Below are 17,414 nucleotides of genomic sequence, written 5' to 3' on the forward strand. Positions count from 1 at the left end.
CGGATGTAGAAGGATCCCGGTCACGTCGAGCACCGTACGCACGTGTGTCGGTGCTGTTTGAGGACTCAGGTTTGAGTTTTGTGTTTTTTCGGTGAAATGTTGAAACGTTTGAAAGTGTTGGAGAGCCTTTGAGGCTTTTTGGATTTGACGCGTATTTCCGGTCACAGCGAGTTAATCTGTGACCCGATAAAAGCGCCGCGTGTTAGTGCGGGCGGAATAAGTCTAAACTCTCTGTGAGCTGCATGTAATCTGGATCGTTGACCGAAAAGAGTGCTCAGAAAGCGAGGTAACGTATAAGTCTCGAGTTATTGTACATGCAGAATTTCATTCAGAAAACGGCAGATTTAACGTTTCCGCTCATGTCAGGACGCGCCCACCCATGTAAACGTTTCATTAAAATCTGTATTTTAACAGAAGGCGATCTGGCTTTAAAGTCGGCTGTGATCGAGTTTGTCAGTAAACAACTTAAATATGATTTTCTGGCTTTTAAATAAATAATTCCGGAGTTTTTGTGGCTTTGATGTTGAAGAGTTAAATGGTGTAGAAACTTTGTTACTAACGCGCAGCTGCAGAGGAACCACGTTTCCCTGATTATTAACGGGCTCATCTGTCCCTTAAAAATACTTTAGATTTAAGATTTTTTGTTTAAAAGACAATGTAGCCCTGTGTAAAAGTGAGCTTAACTTTCACTTCTTCAGTCACTCTGAAATTCGTGAGGAAAAAAGTTATTATTCAGTTGTTTGGTTTTAATAGTTGTCTTTGCACAGCTGCTGTTCAATATGCTATTTCTGCTAATCACGTGTACCGTAATATTGATCCAACATGTAAATTTCAAACCTGCTGTTTCTGTGTTTGTGTGTGACCCTTTTTCATCTGCTGTGTAATTTACATTCCAAACTCCCTTTAAAAATCTGCAGATTTAAGGTTTCCCCCTTTAAGACAAACACGGAGAAAAAGGAGGTGATGTTGATTATTTTTTATTAAAGATTCATGTAACTGTTTTCCTGCTGTTTAAATAAAGTTTTGTGCAGAGGCCTCAGACTGACATCAGAATTTGGCTGTTTTTGTGTCTGTCAGATTCATCGTACATCATGACGTCGTTAGCTCACCAGCTGAAGAGGCTGGCGCTGCCTCAGAGCGATGCCAACCTGCTGACCCGCAGAGAGGTCGCCTCGCTCCTCTTTGACCCCAAAGAGGCAGCGTCCATGGACAGGAGCACCTTCTACGCCCTCGGTGAGTCCCGCCCTCCTCTTCCTCTTCTCCTGTTCCAGCCCGTTTCCTCCCTGACCTTCATCCTGTCTGTCCTCTTCCTCGTGCAGGATGCACCGGGCTGGAGGAGCTACTGGGAATCGAGCCGGCATTCCTGGAGTTTCAGAGCACCCTGTTCAGTCCCGCCTCGACGACCCTGGAGCGCAGCATCCAATCCAAGGAGGTCAACAAGAAGCTGGATGCCGGCATCTCGCTCTTCCTCACCCGCCTCTGCCCATACTTCCTTCTCAAACCGGCTCACAAGTGCATCGAGTGGCTCGTTCACCGGTAAGCCACTGAGGCGTCGCAGCTCAGTTATACAGAAAATGACACTTTGTGTTTGAACAGTGACTCATTAGATAAATGAAAAACAAACCAAAGTCCATTCAGAAAACTTCTGATTTAAGATTTCACTGGAGCAAACAGTCCTTCAGGAAACGGCAGCTTTAAGGCGCTGACGCCTCATTAACACATTTATGGCAATGCTGACGATTATTTTTCGTATTTAATTAGTCAAACAGATGTTTAACTAGATGAACCTTAAATGTGCACAGAAGCTCTCCTTCACACTCTGTTTCCTGTTTTATACTCGCGTGATGACTCCGTGTTTTCCCGTGTTCAGCTTCCACATCCAGCTGTACAATGCCGACAGCCTGCTCGCCTGCGCGCTGCCGTATCACGACACCAACGTGTTCGTCAGAGTCCTGCAGCTCCTGAAGATCAGCGACGCCACGAGTCGCTGGAACTGGCTGCGCGGCCTGCAGGTGGGTGACTCGCCTGAGCTGGAGCGCCTGTGAGGTCCGTCTGCTGATCAGAGTGACGTGAAATCGTTTTGTTTGTCGTTGTTTGTTCAGAAACCCGGCGTGCCGTTATCCAGAGGAACTCTCATCGCTCACTGCTACACTGACCTGAGCTTCATGGACTTCATCTGCAGCCTGGTGACCCGGTCCATCGAGGTGACCTCCCTGACCCCTCCTGTTACCTGTCGACGTCGCGGCGAGGCTCTCGGGACGCCTGCACAGTTACCTGCATTCACTGCTCTCCTTCTCCTCTGCAGGCGTATTCCGGACATTCGGGAAGTTGCTCCCAGCTCAGAGTCATCTTCTCTTTTTACGCCTGCACCATCGTCCCCGCCCTGGACGCCGTGGACAGAGTGTCCAACACCATCATCTCCAAGCTGCTGCCATACGTGCAGACGGTAACGTGCGCCATTATTCACATGACCCCGACCCGACAGGTGACGTGAGATTTAACCTCGCACATGTCGTTGCCTCCTCAGGGTCTGAAGTCGTCGCTTGCGGACTATAAAGCCGCCACCTACATGATCGTGTGCCAGCTGGCGGTGAAGGTGGTGATGGAGGCGAGCCTGGTGGACAGCCTCGCCGTGCACATCAGCAAGTCTCTGATCAAAGAGCCCGTCCTCGCCAAGGAGGGCGTGGGCTGCCTCATCGTGCTGCTGCAGAACCAGAAGGAGGGCGCCGTGGGGCCCAGGTAGGACAGACGCCGCCTGGTCGTGATGTTTCGGGCACGCTCTGTCCAGGCGTGACGTCCTCTCACCTGTCTGTTCCTTCTCGTGTGCTCAGAGCCGCCGGCCGTCTCTGCTCGATGGCGGCGCTGGTGCCGACGCTGCAGGTCATGGCGGCGGTTCACGACGTCAGCCCTCTGCTCCGCTACCTGCTGCCTCACCTGGTCCAAAGCGTGTTCATCAGCAGCTCAGGTGAGGCCTGCTGCATGTACGTCTAATGCTTTACAGCGCCGCAGGTGGAGTTGACCTGAGTTTGTGTCACAGGTGAGACGGACCGGCTCGCAGTGCTGGAGTCCATCCTGGAGTCCGTCCTGCTGACCAAAGACCTGGACCACACCGCGGCCCGGTAAGCCTCCTCTCAGCCGACCACGCAGCCAATCACGCGACACGTCTTCTCACTGCTGCCGTGTTTGTCCCGTAGGTTGCTGCTGGACGAGTATCTGAGTCAGAGCGAGCGCTCACCTGTAGAGCTGTCGGCCCTCGACCAGCGCCTGCTGCCTCTGGTGCGCCTGTTCGAGTCCAAGTACGTACGAGTAAATATATAGTTCCTGGTTCAGCACAGGTGTCGCAGAACCGTGTTCAGGTAAACGAGTCTGCACGCAAACAGCAGTGAAAACATGGCCGCCGGCCGCAGCTGTTCTGGGATACAGAGGGCGGAGCCGCGTTTAAGTTTTCTCCTCCATCAGGTACTGTGCAGCTCTGGACGGCGTCCTCGCAGGTCATGTGACCGACATCGGCAGCACGGCGCAGAAACGGCTCTTCCACCGGTTTCTGTCTTTGTCGCTGAGCAGCGGGAAACATCAGGTGAGCTACAAAACGGCGTCGCTCAGGTGAACTGTGGCGTCTTCGTCTCTCTGAGCTCACGGTCTTCCTTCTGCGTCGGCAGATTTTAGGCGACTCGGACACGTCGCTGCTGCTCAGCCTGAAACACCCTCAGCCGTCGGTCAGAGTCTCGGCCGTGGAGCGCCTGAAGGACCTTATCGCCGCTGGACAGGTAGACTTCCTGTTTAATCCTCTGTGTCTGTTTCATTCAGGTGAACTTTGACCTCTGAGGCAGGTGATTGTGTAGCTTTGGGGCGCCTCAGGGCTCTGCTCCGGGTCCTGAGCGGGCTGACATTTTTAACCACACATATTAAGGGTCGTGTTTCCTCTGAGCAGCAGCAGAGTCTGGATGACGACTTCCTGAAAGACGCCGTCACGGAGCGTTTGAAGGACGAATCGCCGGAGGTCGTAGCCGCCGCTCTCCAAGTCCTGGAGGTCAGTGAGACGATGGTTAACGGGTCTGATGGTGTTCTGCTTGATGGCGTTGTGGTTAATGGCGGTTTTCGTTGTGTTTCAGGTGGTGTTTGACGTTGTGGACCGCGAGGACGCCGTCTCGTGTCTGCTGTCTCTGCTGCACAGAGCCGATCTGCCGGAGGCTGAGCGATGGTCAGTGAAAGCTTATTTTCCCTGCTGTTAATGATGCCTTCATGAACCTCCTGTAAATCTGAGACTCCTTCCTCCAGGGTTCCCGTGCTGACAGAGGTGGTGCGTTTACTGTCCGACCCGCGGATGGGAAAGGGGCACGGCGAGCTGGTGACGAGGACGGGCTGGAGGCTGCTGCCGTTCCTGGTCGTCACCTCGACCCAGCTCGACCTCGCCCGCCGCATCGCCCGGTCCCCCCTCCTTGCCAATCACCCGCTCACCCTGAATTGGGCCCCAGGTAACAGACCCATTTCCTGTGGCGCTTTCACAATAAAAGCAGTTCTGTCCATCATTTCGTCAGTGTCTGAAACTTTTTGCATCACACAGAGCTCGATGACGTGACGAAGAGAAGCGTTGAGCCCGACTTTGTGGGTGTGGCCAACGAGCGGCTGGTCTCCACGCTGACAAAGAACCTGGCGAACATGGAGCACTTCTCCAGGCGCGACGCGGTGAGTTCAGACGCCTTTCCTCGTGTCGCTCACGTGAACGTTTTCAAGCATGAACGTGTCTGAGTCACGAGGCAGCCGTGCTGTTGGGACTACTTTCAGCAGCGGACTGATCTGTTGTGAGTCTGTCAGCTGATGGTTTCCGTGTGTGTCGCGCTCAGCTGGAGAACCTCGCCGTGCTGGTGGAGCAGCAGCGACGCTCCAGCCTCAGGGAGCGCGCGGCGTTCCTGGTGCTGACCCGGACGCTGCTGCTTGGTCTGGGCGAGCTGAGCGAGACGCAGCACCTGCTCACCGCTCAGAGGGTCTACGCGCTCCTGGAGCGCCCCCTGCTGGAGGTCGTGAGGAGCGACGCGTCACAGGTCGGTCGGCCTTTAACATCCATAAACACAAAGTTAAACAGAGCCCGCTTGCACTGAGGATCGTCGGCGACGTGTTTTGATGGATGGTGTTGGTTCTGAACAGGAAGCTGAGCGTCCCGTCTTCGTGCCTACCTCCTTCTCTGAGGCGGCGGCGCTCTACCTAAGCAGGTGTGCGCAGGGACAGCAGCCGGGCGCAGAGTACGGCTTCGTCCTCGTCGCTCTGCTCCGAGACTTCATTTCCTGCCTCAAGTGTCACGACGCCTCCTTCAAAGGTAAAATCTCCCAGAGCAGGTGAGAGCTGAGGTAGAAGAGGGAACCGGTCAGCTGACTGGTCACATGATTGTCTTCCAGGGGCGGCGTGGTGGAACCCAGAGAAGCTCGACACAAACACCTGCTGTTACCTGGGTCTGATCTGCCGCCTGTTCAGCATAATCATGAGCGGCGCCGCCGAGGGAGCGACGGCTGACAGCTTCAGAGAGCTGATGAAGCTGCTCGTCCAGGTATGACATCATTTCCTGTGAGCAGACATGATGTTTCAGCGTGATGGAGCGAGCCGCTAACCTGAGAAACCGTCACCTCAGGTCCACCTGCGCGAACCGAGCGTGCTCTTCAGGTTCCTGTGCATGCTGTGGGGATACACCAGTAACCATGGAGACCAGCTGGATGCGAAGGTGGGCGCCGTCCTGCAGACACGGGCACTGTATATGGGCGGAGCTCTGCTGAGCACCCAACCCGCCTCCAAGCTGAAGGAGCTGGCGGCCGCCAACTCACCAGGTGAGATTTACAAAAATAGAAAAAAGAAAAATGTAACAAATCTTTTAAAAAGGTCGATTCAGGTAAACAAACCTCAAACTAACGTTTCATGAAACGTCCGAAGTTTGGAAGACGCGCTGATGACGTACGAGGTTATTAAAACAAATGTATGTGTGTGTGTGTGTCTGTGTGTGCGTGTGTGCGTGTGTCTGTGTCCCTCAGTCGTCCCGTCTCTGCTCTGCTGTCTCACGTCTCCTGTTCGGGAGGTCCGGAGGGCGGCGCTCAGCGTCCTGCAGAGCCTATCGGCAGCCAACACGTCCCCCTTCCAGCCAATCACAGAGAAGCTCCTGTCGACATCAGAGGAGATTGCCGCCGACCCGTCCTACCTCAGCACGGTGAGGACTCTGAAACAGCTGATTGGTTTAAATCTGGACTTCCTGTATTTGTTGTTCTGATTTCCTGTTTTGCCCGCAGGTTCTCGGCGTGCTGCACGATGAGTCATCATCCAGTAAAGTGAAGCCGCAGCAGAAGAAGCTGGCGGCGGCGATGCAGCTGCTGGTGAGGAGCATTCAGAGTCCGAGCTGCCCGTCATACATCGCCGCCGCCCTGCTGAGAGCGCTGAGCGAGGTCAACGGACAGGTGAGTGGGCGGGACCGCGTCTGAAACGGAGGATTCGCCGCTGACGTCTTTGTTTTAGAGCCGGACTCAGATTGGCGATCTTTGAAGCTGAACGGTTTCCATTTCCTGGTGTGTCGTGTTTGATGGCGGCGTTATCGTGAGCGCCGTGACGCACAGCCAGAGAGAAGCATTGATGGTGCTGTTATCTAACCTCAGTCTGATCATGTCGTCCTCGTCTAAAGAGCCATGCTTTGTGTCTCCTTTGACCTCTTCGTCCTCCTCCTCCTCTCAGTCAGAGCTCTCCAGCCTGCTTCCTGTCCTCGATCGCCTCCTGGAGACCGGCCCCGACACGCCCGCCCTGCTGCAGGCCGAGGCGCAGCTCCTGCAGCTGGTCCTGGGGAAGTACAACGAGGCGTCGGCGCCCCTGCTGGCCAAAGACCAGAACTGCCTGGACCTGTTCATCAGAGCTCTGAAGACCTCCACGCAGCAGCACGCTGGCATCCCGAGCTGCCAGATCATCGCTCTGGAGCAGGTCAGGAGGACAAATCCACCAATCGGGGGACGGGGACTAACCCTACCCGAGTGCACGCTCACAGTGATGCTGTCCATCTTTTATTCAGTCTTTACTTCAAACCCAGATTAAAGTCTGAGTGACGGGTGATGATTTAACGTGTTCAGACGTCTCTGCGTGTTCCTGCAGATCACAAAGCCCTTCTTCTCCGCCCTCGCGGACGAGGCGGTGCAGCAGAAGCTGCTGTCGGCCATGTTTGACCTGCTGGTGGAGAGCAGGAGTCCGGCGGTGGCCAACACCATCAGCAGCGTCTTCAAAGCGGTGAGCCGAGATCGTCTGCTCAACATTTTTCTTTCTCGTGAAAGAAGAAAGATGGCTGATAGTGAAACGGTCGTTTGTTTGGGGATGAATCGCTGAACGTTTGACCTTTGCGTTCGCCTCAGGTCGTCGTTGACTGTCAGCTGCTGGCCAATGAGCTCGCTCCTCCAGAAAAACCCAAAGTCAGCGTGACGGTGCAGCAGACCCGGCGGAGCCGACTGTCGCAGAGGTATTTGCGCCCTGAAGCGTTCCTGAGGTCACGTGATCGGACCAGTTTCCCTTCAGACAAACACGGATTTCTGCAGCTGAAAACAACGAATCAAATTAATAGTTGTAGGCGGATCATTCTGTGCAACGCGACACGAAGATTTGCTCCTGTGCTTATTTACTGATTTTGATGACGATCTGCTTGAAAACAATGTTGTAGTTCAGGGTTGACTCTGATGGTGGCGCTGTTGTCTCGTTTCTCGTCCTTCCATTTTAATGATGTAATTATTGAACTGAAGTTGATAGAAATGAGTTAAACCGGCTGACGTCAGCTGTTTACCGCCCGTGCAGCCTGCGGGCCCCGATCTGCACTTACACCCTGTAACAGGTCTGATTTCCTTCTGATAGTTTCAGGACGAATCCCGACAATCTAGAACATTTCAGCTTTTAGTTGAGCCACAATTTTCCAGAAGCAGCCTCAGCCTGAAAGCGTGGCGCGTCCACGATGAGTGATCGGTGTGAACCGCTGCGTGTGTTCAGGAAACCTCAGGAGAGCAGCGGTGCGGCTCCAGAGGGGGGCGCTGTGTCGTGGCGGAGAGTCACTCTGATCCTGGAGCTGCTGCAGCACAAGAAGAAAGTGAAGAGAGCCCAGGTGTTGGTGCCGGTTCTGTTCTCGCTGCTCGCCAGGTAACATGACAGGAAACGCCACATCCTACAGTTTCTCATGTTTTGTCATTTCATCTAAACTGAAAGAAGAATGAAGGCTGTAGTAAAGTCCTCATTAGGACTTCGTGTGGATTTGATCCGTGTTTGGAGTCGTGTGGAAGTGGAAGCAGGATTTTGACTCCGGGCTGCAGAGAGGTCCAATCTGAAAGTGGAGTTTTTTCTTCTTCTGTTTGTTTATTTAAGACAGGAGTAACAAAAAGATGAAAAATCGATCGATAGAATTTTATTTCAAACATGGAAATGCAACTGAAGTAACAAAAGAAAAACAAACACTTGAGTAATAATAACTCCGTCTGTCGTCAGGAGCATGGAGCCGTGCTCCGATGAGAACGCCAACACGGAGTACACCAAGCAGCTGCTGCTCAGCTGCCTGCTCAACATCTGCCACAAACTGGCTGCAGGTGGAGGAGCTGTGGCTGCAGGTGGAGGAGCTGTGGCTGCAGGTGGGTGTCAGAGGAGGATGATGAAGGTGTGTGTGTGTGTGTGTTTGTTGCCTCACTGCGCTCTCCTCGCTCTGTGCAGACGTCCTGGATGAAGACAAGTTCAGCGTGGAGCTCGTGGTTCAGTGCATCCGAACGTCCGACGTGCCGCAGACTCACCACCACGCCCTGCTGCTGCTGGGCACCGCCGCCGCCATCTTCCCCGTGAGAGCTCCACCTCCTCTTCTGTCTGTCCACTACCACCTTCGCTCTTCCTCCTCCGTCTCTGTTTGCAGCTGAGAGTTTTATGTCACTGATACAAAGAGCGGTCTAAGTCCCGCCCCCTGAGACTGAAGCTCCTCTGCACGTCTGTGATGACATCATGGCGGCAGAAGTGTTTGTTTAAATCAGGGGCAACCTGTCTGATGAGTGCATCTAAACGTTCCTCAGAAGCCAGTGTGCCGTATGATGCATTAGCATTAAATGTAATAACGCTCTATATGAACAGTTACACACGTTATAGGATCATATTTGTTCACAGATGTTTGCAGCTGTCAGCGAATAGTTATCAGATAGTTTGAAACAAAAAAGACTTTTTATCCACAACAGCAAATGCAAATGCTATTTATGGTCTCCTCACAACAATGATAGGAAAAATAAACGGGGCCAGTATGGCATGTTTGTTAACACAGAGACACACATGTTACTGTGATCTCTGGGCTCCCAGTGTCCAGCATTCAGAGGCTGCCTGAGGACTCATGTGGGAGAAAACCTGCTCACACAGACATGTGGAGCCAAACACTGTCAGTAAGGCCTCTGCAATGTCCTGAAGAGTTAAACTTGTCAGGTAGTGACGTCCAGCAGGTGAACATGCAGCTCCATGAACACGCACAGCTGTGGGTTCCAGCTGCCCCCCTCTCCCTGTTAATGCCCTACCTGCCCCCCTGGCAACACTTTGCTAGATCCGCCCCTGCACAGTCACCAGCTGTCAGCTACTTAGAAAAGGATCCTGGTGTTATTTGTCTCTCAGAAACAGTTCATAACTTCAACTCATCCATGTCACCTAAAAGGTAAACCTGTTTCTCCATCACAGCTCTGATGGTTCAGTAAGGACATCTCCTGGTTTCATCTTCATGTTTCCCTCTCACCACATATCCAAACCCACATCATGACCAGCAGCTTTACAGCTGTGGCTCCAGCAAACATCAGCTGATACTAGAAATTAATATTAAATAAATTCTAACAACAGCTGATCAAGCTTAAACGTGCTGCTGTTGTTTAGCACGACATCAGCTGGTTTCTTCTTTCTGGCACAAAGTGGGCGATAAATAAACAAGAGAGCCGATCAGCTGATCACTGATCAGTTTCATGATTGAAGTAGCAACAGGAGAGAGAGGGGGGAGGATGAGAGAAGAAGAGGCACGGTTGGCAGCTACTAACTAACCTTATGAATAAAATAAAGCTCACTATCAGTAACATCATAGCACCACCCAGCTGTATAGAAACTCCGTCATGCTAGCTAGTAGCAGTACGAGTTATTGTAACTGACTGTAAAAAGTCAGCACAACGAAAATAAACTAAACTTGGTTCATATCTGACCCAGATAGACTGCAGCTCATAACTTCTTACCTGGAGTTCAGTTCACCGCCTCGGGTCTCTGCTCCTCCTGCCTCCCCTCCCTTCATCCACCTGCTGGCCTCTGTAGAAGCTCCGCCACAGCCACCAGCAAACAGCTGAGTTATTTTTACACATCGACCTGCATCTGGACAATCCACCACCTATAATACCGTTGCAAAAAAAAAAATCATCGGCCCATAAAAGCGAAAAATCACGCCCGGTATGTCCGATGGCCAGTCCCGCTATGTCGTGCCATCAGTTAACCCTTCGCGTGCCTGGTTTAAACAAACGAAAAAATATTGATGTCCTGATGGATATGGAGGACCAATGTAGCCAACATTTTAAACAAATATTAGACTATTGTTTCTTATTTTTTTTATTTTTACTTTTAATTATAATTTAATGAACCCAAAGAAGGAAACACGAGAAGCAGTTAGTGATGCAGTTACAGCAACTGATACAAATAAAAGAAATAAAGCAGTAATTTTGATTTTTGGTACGTTTAGTATCAGGTTTGTTTTAGAAGAGAAGAATTAAAGGAAAGAAATTAATCAATAATAAATAAATATGGGAATTAAAATAAACAACATTTATTTAATAGCAAGAAAACAAACGCGTTCGTGTTCCTCCTGCAGGAGAAAGTCCTCCACAACATCATGCCCATCTTCACCTTCATGGGCGCCAGCATCATGCGGCTGGACGACACCTACAGCTTCAGAGTCATCGACAAGACGGTGCAGATGGTCATACCTGCTCTGATCCAGGTGAGGCGGCGACGGAGCCGACAAACATGCCCGTTATACACGAGTGGCGTGGCAATAACTCTTCCTCGCTCCTCCAACAGGCCCAGCAGCTTTCTGATGGAAGTTCCGCCTCTCACGTGATGGCTGTGGTGACGAAGATCATGCACGTGTTTGCTGACGCGCTCCCCCACGTGCCCGAGCACCGGCGGCTGCCAATCCTGTTTCAGCTGGTGACCACGCTGGGTCCCGCCCGTTTCCTCTGGGTCCTAATGCTGCTCCTGTTCAAGCTGCACGCCACACAGAGCGCCGGCTCCACCAGCGAGAAGGTAACAATCGCCTGCTTCTGTTTCTTCGGAGTTTAGCGCGTCGTTTCGTGTCTCTGCGTGTTTAACGTAGTTTATTTTGTGTTTTCGTGAGCAGGATGCAGCGCTGGAGCGAGACGTGGACTTTTGGATTTCTCTGTGCTGTCAGTTTGACATCAGCGATCAGCTGACCTCGCTCATCAACATCCTGAACTTCCTGCTGCAGCTGCCAGACGACAAAGAGGATGGTAAAACAAAACGAAAGTTTTACATCATCAATAACATAATCATGTTTTGTATGGAGGACTGTAAGTGCCAAATCGAAAGAAAAAAGTGATGACAATTGTATTTTTAAAATGTGAAACTGACTCCTTTCAGAATTATTTCCTTTGTTATGATTCGTCTATCAGTTTACTTCATTTACATTTTAATTAATATTAATGAGAATCCCTTACTATCACAATACGCTCCGAGTGTTTCATTTGGCAGATTTTTACTGTTACAGATGAAACACCCAGGAGCCAATCATCTGTCTTTCATTAAAGTAATAGATTAAAAATACAATGTTTAAAATAATGAACATCAAGGTAAATTAAAATATTTGCTGCTTTTATTTCTGACTCAAATTTTAGACATTTATTTTAAATTTAAGAAGAGAGGATGATATAAACGAATAACTATAAATAAAGTAAAATACTGGACTTGAAGAAACAGGTAAATTATTAAGAAAGGAAACAGAAATGTTACCACAAAGAACAATGGCTATGAAAACATGTATATAAAAGTAAATATGGTTAAAAAAAATAACAATTTGAATTTCTTTCATTTAAAATTTAGGAAATTGAATTTAAATTGAAACATAAATAAACTAATTTGTATAAAGTACATGAGTTAATCCAAATTGAATAAATATTTGATATTTAGAATGAATGACTCTATATAGTCATTAATTCTATATATAGAGTTTTGGCGTGTTTGGCCCTCCGTAGTCTGATGGACTTCTGGGTTTGTCTTGTGTAGCTCCAGTGAAACGGCCCGCCGCCCGGCGAGGAGCGAAGAAGGAGGAGGAAAAGGTGGAGGAGCTGATCTTCAGCGTGGATGCTCACGGCGGCAAAGAGCTGCGACACTTCAAGTTCCTCTCCGTGTCATTCGCGGCTCAGCTGCTCGGCTCAGCGAGCTTCATCGGGAAGGTGGGCGACTGAAGGTCAGGCGGTAAGGAGCGCGCTCAGTGCGACAACAATAAACGTTTGATTTTGTTTCAGGTCGCGGACAACGACGATGACATAGACGCATCTCTACAGCCACTGCAGCAGAGGTGAGTGATGCTGTGATGTCACGTTGTTATGTGAGCGTTTGGTGGCGTTGAAGGTGATGTCATGTTCGTGTTTCAGGCTGCTGGAGGACATCCTGCGCTACATCCACAGCATCGCTCGCTGTGTGGAGGAGAACGCCGACAAACCCACCGCCAAGTTCTGGCGAGTTCTGCTGAATAAAGCCTACGACGTACTGGACAAGGTTTGAATCCAGTTTTATTTAAACTCTTCTCGTTAACATTAACAGCAGGTCCTCCACCGTTAACCTCAGTTTCTTCTCCTGCTGCTGGAGTGAAAGCCGCCCTGCAGAGGCGCTCTAACCTGCTCACCTTTGTTCAGGTGAACGCGCTGCTGCCCACGGACACCTTCATCACGGTGATGAGGGGCCTGATGGGAAACGAGCTGGCATCGGTCAGGAGGAAGGCCATGGACCTGCTCAACAACAAACTGCAGCACAGAACACAGTGGGATGCACAGCAGGTAACAGGAAGTGATGTCAGAGTTCTCCGCAGAGCGTGTTTTGGGTATGAAACGATGACATCAACTTCCTGTCTGCCCTCAGGTTACCGTGCTCCTCCAGCTGATCGGCGACCTGCTGAACATTGTGGGCAAAGATCACAGGAAGGTCGTGGACGGAGCGGAGCAGGCCATCAACCGCCAGACGGCGCTCTTCAGCCTCAAGCTGCTCTGTCGCAGTTTTGGGTCCGACCACCATGAGACGTTCGTGCCCGTGCTGTTGCAAACCGTGGAGCTCGTCGCGGCGGCAGAGGAGGAGAAGAACGTGATGGGCAGCGCTCTGCTCTGCATCGCCGAGGTGGTCAGCACACTGAAGGCCCTCGCCATCCCGCAGTTACCCAGGTCTGTCATGCCCGTCCTTCACCCTCACACGACAAGGTGGGGAAGCCGCCCTCCAGTCAGCTGACGCGTGTTTGTTTCCGCAGGTTGATGCCAGCCATACTGCACGCGCTCCAAAACAGGAAGGAGCTTCTGACCAACGAGATCTACCTGCTGAGCGCCGTCACTGCCCTGCAGCGGGTCACAGAGACGCTGCCACACTTCATCAGCCCATACCTGCACGACGCCACCTTACAGGTAACGCCGCCCCGCGAGCACTGCATCAGAAAAACAAAACAAAGGTTATAAAGGATTGCGGTGGAGCTGTGCTTTGATTGGATCGTGCTGTGCGCTCTTCCTAGCGCCTCGTTTTTTTCATCTGAAATGGTACGGCTCGATGTCGCTGCTGCTTTGAGGAGACGTGCTGATTGGTCCCAGCTCACCTGGAGTGTGACGCGAGTGTCACAGGGATTCTATTATTCGTTATTCCTCTTCGTTCTTGCAGGTGTGTCGGCTGACCCGGCTGATGGAGACTTCGTCCTCCTCCTCCTCCGCCCAGCTCTCCATCCGTCTCGCCTCCCTGAGGAGCACCCTTGCCACCAAACTGCCCCCCAGGGTCCTACTGCCCACCATTAGCAGGTGCTACAACACTATGGTGGTCGATAAGAAGGTGAGAGTCGAGCTTCAGGTGTGTTTACTGTTTTCTACTGAAGGAGTAAAGTTCAAAGTTTGTGTGTGCGCCTTGGCTTAAAGTTTTCCAGAATGATCCAAAGACACTTGCTCTGATTATTGGAGTCAGTCGTTTAAAATGGCTCCACGAGAACAAATCAAACATCCACCGAAATGTGGAATCAGGGACTTAAAATCCCAAATTCTCACGCTGAGCTTCGTTAAATGTCTAAAATCAAACAGCAGCAGTAATATCCTGTAATTTAATGTTTTCGTGCTTCAAGCCAGAAAAAACGTTAAAAGTAGAAATCAGCGCTAAACGGTCATCGGCGTCAAATCCCGCTCTGAGGTTCCCGCTCTGAGGTTCCCGCTCTGAGGTTCCCGCTCTGAGGTTCCCGGTGGTTTTCAGCTGTTAACGTCTTGTTGTCGTTTCCCCGCAGAGTCAGCTGGGGGCGCTGCTGAGCATCCTGAAGGAGCACATCGCTCACATGGAGAAAGACCAGCTCAGCTTCCACCAATCAGAGCTCACCACCTTCTTCCTCACCGCACTCGACTTCCGCTCCGAGCATTGCCAGGTCCGCTCAGCTGGTGATTGAGTAGATGTACTTAGATTACTTTACCTTTCTCACGCGTCTCTTTTGTCTTCAGGGCGATCTGGAGAAGACGGCGCAGGTCGAGGGCTGCGTGATCGACTGCCTGATCGCCATGGTGATGAAGCTGTCAGAGGTCACATTCAGGCCGCTCTTCTTCAAGGTAACGCCGCCGTGCCTAGGAGTCAGCCGCCGCCCCAGTTTCCCGCCGTGTGGCGATAACTGTGTGTCTGTGCGTCTGTCCCGCAGCTCTTCGACTGGAGCAAATCGGAGCGTAAAGATCGTCTGCTGACTTTCTACCGGCTGTCCGACCGCATCGCCGACCGCCTCAAAGGACTCTTCGTGCTGTTCGCAGGAAACCTGGTGAAACCATTCGCAGACCTGCTGACACAAACCAACAGCACAGGTCTGACCTCATCCACAACTTTTCTCTTTTTATTGATTTTCAACTGTAAATTGTTACATTTATCTAAATGTTAATATTTAAACAGCTGTTTGTTGGTAAAGCAGCTGTTTCCCAGCTGTCCAAGCTTGACGGTGCTTTTGCTTCTTGCAGAGTCGCTGCTCTTCGACTCCGAGGACGATGGCGAGGAGAAGAGCTGCCTGCTGCTGCAGTACGTCCTCGACTGCCTCCACAAGACCTTCCTGTACGACTCGCAGCGTTTCCTGAGCCGCGAGCGAGGCGACGCCCTGCTGAGCCCGCTCGTAGACCAGGTGAGGTGCAGACACTTCAGAGGGTGTAATATTTCTCCAAAACTGGTGGTTTCATTGGTGACATTGAACTTGAATGGTTTCTGTGTTTGTGTCCAGCTGGAGAATCGAGTCGGTGGCGAGCAGCGATACCAGCAGCGCGTCACCCAGCACCTGGTGCCCTGCGTCGGGCAGTTTGCTGTGGCGATGGGCGACGACTCGCAGTGGAAGACCCTCAACTATCAGATCCTCCTGAAGACCAGGCACTCTGACACCAAGGTAAGGCCACCTGCACAGCTGACCGGCTCCCCTGAGCCCCGAGCGACGCCTGGAAGGCGCAGAGAAGTCGGTCAAGCTTCACTCTGACGCTGTCTGATCTCAGCCAGGCAGAGTTAATTAATGGTAATACAAAGAGTTTTAAATTAGACTCTGTGTTGGTGTTAGTTATTGACTCAGCAGCTTCCTCCTCCTCCTCCACAGGTGCGTTTCTCCTCTCTGCTGATGCTCATGGAGGTGGCGTCCAAACTGAAGGAGAACTACATGGTGCTGCTGCCGGAGACCATCCCCTTCCTGGCTGAGCTCATGGAGGGTGAGGCGCACACACAGACACCGCTCATATTAACTGTTGGCTCTAAGATGTAATGTAGCTGTTGGCCACAAGAGGGCAGCACATCTCTGACAAGAGAAAACCTCTAGATCCAGATGTTTCAGAATAAAAGCATGACAGATGAAACGTATTTTCACCATCATGGAGAAATATCAGTAAAGGTTCAGATAAAATACGACATCAGAGATGATAAGATGCAAACAGAATGCAGTAAAATATCACATTCGTGTTTCAGTGGAGCTTCGCTCCACCTGTGAGGCCAGGTAACGGCGTAGGCTCAAACCTGCCGTTTGTTTTGCAGACGAGTGTGAAGAGGTGGAGCTGCAGGTCCAGAAGGTGATCCAGGAGATGGAGAACATCCTGGGAGAGCCGCTGCAGAGCTACTTCTAACACGCACGCTGGTGTGAAGCTTCAGCACAAACATAAATATTCTGATGTTTTTGATGTAAGAAGTAATAAACATTTGTGTCAAATCTGCTTTTTATTTACTCTGAACCTGTTTAAAGAAGGTGACATGAGTCACGCGTGGACACTGATCGCAAATCATTCCTGCTGGGCAGCGGCATCTATGGAAGCCTGCTGATGCCAACTGAATGAAACAGCTGACAGCCGTCATCAGTAACACCACTTTAAGGTTACCATGGCGATGATGTTTCAACAGGTGTCCACCTGCTTTAAAAATCATGAGTGTCCCAGATGTTTGTCCACAGCTCTGTGGTTTCCAGGTGTTACAGATGTGTCGGTGAAGCGAGGTAAAAAGAAACGCAGCATTTCTGCTCAAACTCCTGGGTCAAGTTTAAAGGCCGGCTTGAGGACACTCATCTCACTCAGACGATTCTGGATCATAAAGGTTGGATCTGCTGGTTTTGGGGAGACCGCACTGGAAGGAAAGAGTTTTCCTGTGAACACTGTGGCTCTCTGACCATTTAACCCTGTCATGCATGAATTGTGACAAACTCAATCAGGATTCTTAAGTGTTTTTATTCATCTTTTCCTGCCTGTAGTTGAATAAAAACACTTAAGAATCCTGATGTTATTTATTTTTATTCATCTTCAGGAAGGAAAAGATGAATAAAAATACTTAAGAGTTAAATAACAGTAATTACAATGAAACACAACATACAGCTGTAGTAACAATAAACGTCCAGTGGGTGGCAGAGTGTGGAGTGACCCATCAGTGTCCAATGCAGTGGTTTATGTGCAGGTATACCATCAACACTGACACAAATGCAAGCAAACACCAGAACCTCTCGCTATAAGAACAGTTTCTTCCCCTCTGCTGTTGGACACATGAACAATAACCGTATGACTGTTCCCACCACTAACACATGACCCTACGCTGTGTTCACATGTTTGCACTGATCACCACCTGCACTCATGTATATATCATGTATATATCTATCTACTTAGCACTTTTAATTCTTATTCTCATTTTAATTTTCATGTCTATTTAAG

The 17,414-nt window shown here is 50.6% G+C and overlaps 1 protein-coding gene across 2 annotated transcripts; it reads left to right on the forward strand.

The window, feature by feature from the left end:
- The first annotated feature begins 4 nt into the window (after nt 1-4).
- heatr1 (HEAT repeat containing 1) lies at nt 5-16,432 on the forward strand. Of its 2 annotated transcripts, none has more exons than XM_080872751.1 (46): nt 5-286; nt 918-960; nt 1,078-1,233; nt 1,320-1,536; nt 1,871-2,012; nt 2,103-2,204; nt 2,306-2,446; nt 2,528-2,739; nt 2,832-2,965; nt 3,038-3,119; nt 3,195-3,296; nt 3,460-3,577; nt 3,660-3,767; nt 3,932-4,030; nt 4,113-4,201; nt 4,279-4,475; nt 4,565-4,686; nt 4,845-5,042; nt 5,146-5,314; nt 5,394-5,542; nt 5,624-5,816; nt 6,018-6,190; nt 6,270-6,434; nt 6,706-6,945; nt 7,114-7,245; nt 7,368-7,471; nt 7,990-8,136; nt 8,479-8,618; nt 8,698-8,819; nt 10,847-10,975; nt 11,056-11,280; nt 11,375-11,504; nt 12,277-12,446; nt 12,519-12,571; nt 12,648-12,771; nt 12,909-13,049; nt 13,132-13,427; nt 13,511-13,661; nt 13,909-14,073; nt 14,513-14,647; nt 14,721-14,825; nt 14,912-15,068; nt 15,219-15,376; nt 15,473-15,631; nt 15,833-15,941; nt 16,261-16,432. In XM_080872751.1, exons 3-46 carry the CDS (start codon nt 1,092-1,094, stop codon nt 16,347-16,349), a joined length of 6,435 nt encoding a protein of 2,144 aa, XP_080728877.1. In that variant the 5' UTR covers nt 5-286; nt 918-960; nt 1,078-1,091; the 3' UTR covers nt 16,350-16,432. The 2 variants fall into 2 exon arrangements, with proteins under 2 accessions (XP_080728877.1, XP_080728878.1); XM_080872752.1 differs by having other exon boundaries at nt 8,479-8,597.
- The last annotated feature ends 982 nt before the right edge of the window (nt 16,433-17,414 follow it).

Source organism: Rhamphochromis sp. 'chilingali' (genome assembly GCF_963969265.1).
Source record: "Rhamphochromis sp. 'chilingali' genome assembly, chromosome: 22".
Lineage (NCBI taxonomy): Eukaryota > Metazoa > Chordata > Actinopteri > Cichliformes > Cichlidae > Rhamphochromis > Rhamphochromis sp. 'chilingali'.

Coding starts and splice junctions, on each gene's coding strand:
- heatr1 (XM_080872751.1), top strand. CDS start 1,092: ATGACGTCGTTAGCTCACCAGCTGAAGAGGCTGGCGCTGCCTCAGAGC. Junction 10,976..11,055: donor TCATACCTGCTCTGATCCAG/GTGAGGCGGCGA, acceptor CTCCTCCAACAG/GCCCAGCAGCTTTCTGATGG. Junction 15,377..15,472: donor TGAGCCCGCTCGTAGACCAG/GTGAGGTGCAGA, acceptor GTTTGTGTCCAG/CTGGAGAATCGAGTCGGTGG.